Source organism: Loa loa (assembly GCF_000183805.2).
Source record: "Loa loa unplaced genomic scaffold supercont3.836, whole genome shotgun sequence".
In the NCBI taxonomy this organism is placed as follows: Eukaryota; Metazoa; Nematoda; class Chromadorea; order Rhabditida; family Onchocercidae; genus Loa; species Loa loa.
Window position 1 is genome coordinate 5,870 of NW_018109016.1, and position 3,409 is coordinate 9,278.

A 3,409-nucleotide genomic window follows, 5' to 3' on the forward strand; every position below is an offset into this window, starting at 1 on the left:
GCTATGATTGTACTAATTATGCAAAAAATTTCAAATTAAATGAGCCAATTTTTTGTCGAACAATGCGAAAACGAGTAAGAAATGGTAAAAATTTCGAATTATAATTTTACATTTTAAAATATTTAACATATTCAGTTAACAAATATGAAGAATTTTTTTGGATGAAGAAAAAAATGACTATGAAAAATGTTTTAATTTAAGTTGAAAAACACTCATTACTTAGCAAAAAACAATTAATGAACAATAATTAATTGAGGAATAATTTGATATATTTTAAATTACAGTGAAATGTTCTCATAATGATGATGACATATTAACAAATTAATAAATTTCAGGGAATCAAATCATCAATTAATTACTATAATTTTATACTTAACAGGTAGTTATACAATCATGAAGGAATGTATTAGCGAACAAGATCATTATCGAATATTTCCACCAAAACAATATTCATTCAATGAGGAATGTGATTTGATCGAGGTGGATGGTGATGAATTAGCATATTGCTTATGCCGGAAAAGTTTTTGCAACATGAAAAATATCATCGATCAATTTATTGATTTTGAAGAAGTGAATAAAAAATTTTATAAATTAATTAATTTACGAAAAAAAAGAAAGGTTTATATTTTATAAATAAATCAATTTGCAAAAAAAAAAAACAAAAAATTAGATTTGTCAAGATCTTGCCTTTACTTCTTTCGTTTTAAGCATGGAAAAAAATGGTGAAGAATAATTTAATTTTATATTTGAATAATTTTATCACTATTTATCAAATCTAAATTAATTTATGATTTACAAAATTTTTTAAGCTATTTTATATTCTAACAAACCGTTATGGAAAATTCGATAAATTAGGATCAATTAAAATGAATTAATTTATTTCAGAATCATCCTGAAATCTTTGCTGCTACAAATAATGATGCTATTGATGATAAATATGATGAACAAATTTTAGCACCATCATCATTACAAGGATATTCAACACAATTAAATTATCCTACAATACCAATTACACCTCAGGTTTTGTCAAATATTTGACAATAATTAATGTAAATAATTACAAACAATAAATTTTTTAATTTTATTTTACCGAATTTTTTTCTTTTTTTTCATATCTTTCAGATTGAAACAAATTTCCATTATGGAACATTAAAAACGACATTATCTGATGGACAATTTAATGATAATATTGAAGAGAGTAATTCGGGTTATGTAAATAATCATCCCATTTCGCGACAAATATATGACATCTCACGTAAGGGTGTAAGAAAACAACAGATAAATGATTGTTATATTTCAGTGATATCAGGAATGTAAATGATATTATTGGGACATTTACATTTACTACTGTTTGTTGATATAATAAAATGAATCAGATTGTTTCAAATGAATTTTACAAAAAATTCGATTGAAAATGTTTAAATTCAAAATTCATGAAATGCTTTTAGTTTCTTGAAATACTACTTTTTTTTTTTAAATTCATCAAATACTTTTAGGATTATCACAACAAATGTCAAGCTTTCCATTAAAAGAAAATCATGCCACTGATAATATCATAACGACAATTTCATCCGGACAAAATAGACATCGGTTAATTTGTAGTAATTCATCTAATAAATGCTATTTAAAATTATATTTTACCGGAAAGGAATTTCATCCATATGTAAATTTCAGTGTGGGAATGGATGAAACTGCTGGAAAATTTATAACATCCGAAGAAATGGTAAAAATTTTTGAAATTACACAACAAAATGTTATTTTTTAATGCTATGCTTAATTTCCTTTAAATTTTATCAAAATTTACATAGTAGTTTTAAAGGACTTTGCAATATAAATTCTTTAAATGAACATGAAGGAATTGAAAATAAAAAAAAAATTGTCAAAATTTGATTAAAAAAAAGGGAGAAAATAAAAGAGTATTTTCCATAGACTGTAATAAAATTTAGGTTAAGTTAAATTTTACTTTTTTTGGATTAAATTTTAAAATTTAATTATATTTTACAAAATTTTTAGGCAACAAATGAAAATTATTGCTACAGTTGTGTGGAAATTTTGAATGATCCGACAAAAGATTGCATAAATGCTAAAATTGTTCAATGTCCAATTTCAGAAATTACTAAACGAAGTCAAATGTGTATAACCAAACAGACACATTTAGCAAATGATAGTTCGGATTTTAATTTTTCATTTAACTTTACAGTATACATTTATTCGAAATTAATATTTTATTCTATTGAAAAATGCAACATTGGCCATGAAATTGTAATGAGGATTATATTTTAAACATGAATTAAACAAATATTCAAATTTGAATTAAATTTAGAGATTAAATTAAACTGATTTTTTTTCTATTAATTCATTTTTTAAACTGGTTTTTTTTTTATTAATTCGTTTTTTAAATTGATTTTTTCTCTATCCATTTTTTTGTCAAGGTTTTCTTTTTTTTTTTTGAAGAAAGAAATTCTGCAATTTATTCGAACATATTTTTATGATCATTTTTCTGTCACAGTATACTTCATTGACATTTTTACTTTAACATATTTATTTACAATTTCCTATCTTTTTGTTTGGGGAAAAAAAAAAGTCAAATAATTCAACTTTAAATATTGCATTTATCAATTTTTTATTTTTGCCTCTTTTTTTTTGTTTTTAGATTTGTATAAATTAGAAAAAAGATGTAGCACGGATACTGAAGAAAATGAAATTACATTCGATGAAATATCACAACAAAAATTTATTTGTATGAGAACATTGGATGCTTCACAGGCTTATTGTTTATGCTTTGGATATTACTGTAACAAGGAAAGTTTATTGGAGCAAGCTGAAAAATTAGCCCAAAGGTTATGATATTAAAATTATTCTAATTAATTTTTTTTTAATTTTTCTACCGATGATAAGATCATGATTGTCAAATAACTGAAATTATAACTTAAGTGATAGAATTGAAAATATACATATAACTCGAAATATAATTCAAATGAAACTTGAAGGCTTTTTTCTTTTTTTTTCAATTGATATAACGATTCTTATTATAATTATCACATTCATTACAATATTATTATGCATCATTTATTTTATCATCATTATTTTGCTATTTAAAGCAATGATTGTGATAATTATCACAATTATCATAACACTGTTATGCAATCATTATTCTATTATCTCAAACAACTCAATTGTTATCATTTCTTTTAAACACACTAATCATTATTATGCTTATCATAATTATCATGATATTATGAAATATTCATTATTATGATTTTTATATGACACAATAAAATTTGCATAATTGATGAATATTTTGCAGTGGTAGTGTAAGCCATTTATTGACTAATTCGATATTCAATGAAAATACCGATTCGTTCATTTCATCAGCCATTACACAGTCTCAAATTACAGCAAATAATGT

At 23.0% G+C, this 3,409-nt stretch overlaps 1 protein-coding gene across 1 annotated transcript; it reads left to right on the top strand.

The window, feature by feature from the left end:
- Positions 1-393: 393 nt before the first annotated feature.
- LOAG_09440 (hypothetical protein) lies at positions 394-1,255 on the top strand (the record flags this gene model as incomplete). Its single annotated transcript, XM_003144967.1, has 3 exons — positions 394-570; positions 886-1,020; positions 1,123-1,255. Coding segments are annotated over 3 exons (444 nt in total), but the record flags the coding sequence as incomplete, so codon positions are not given.
- Positions 1,256-3,409: the final 2,154 nt, after the last annotated feature.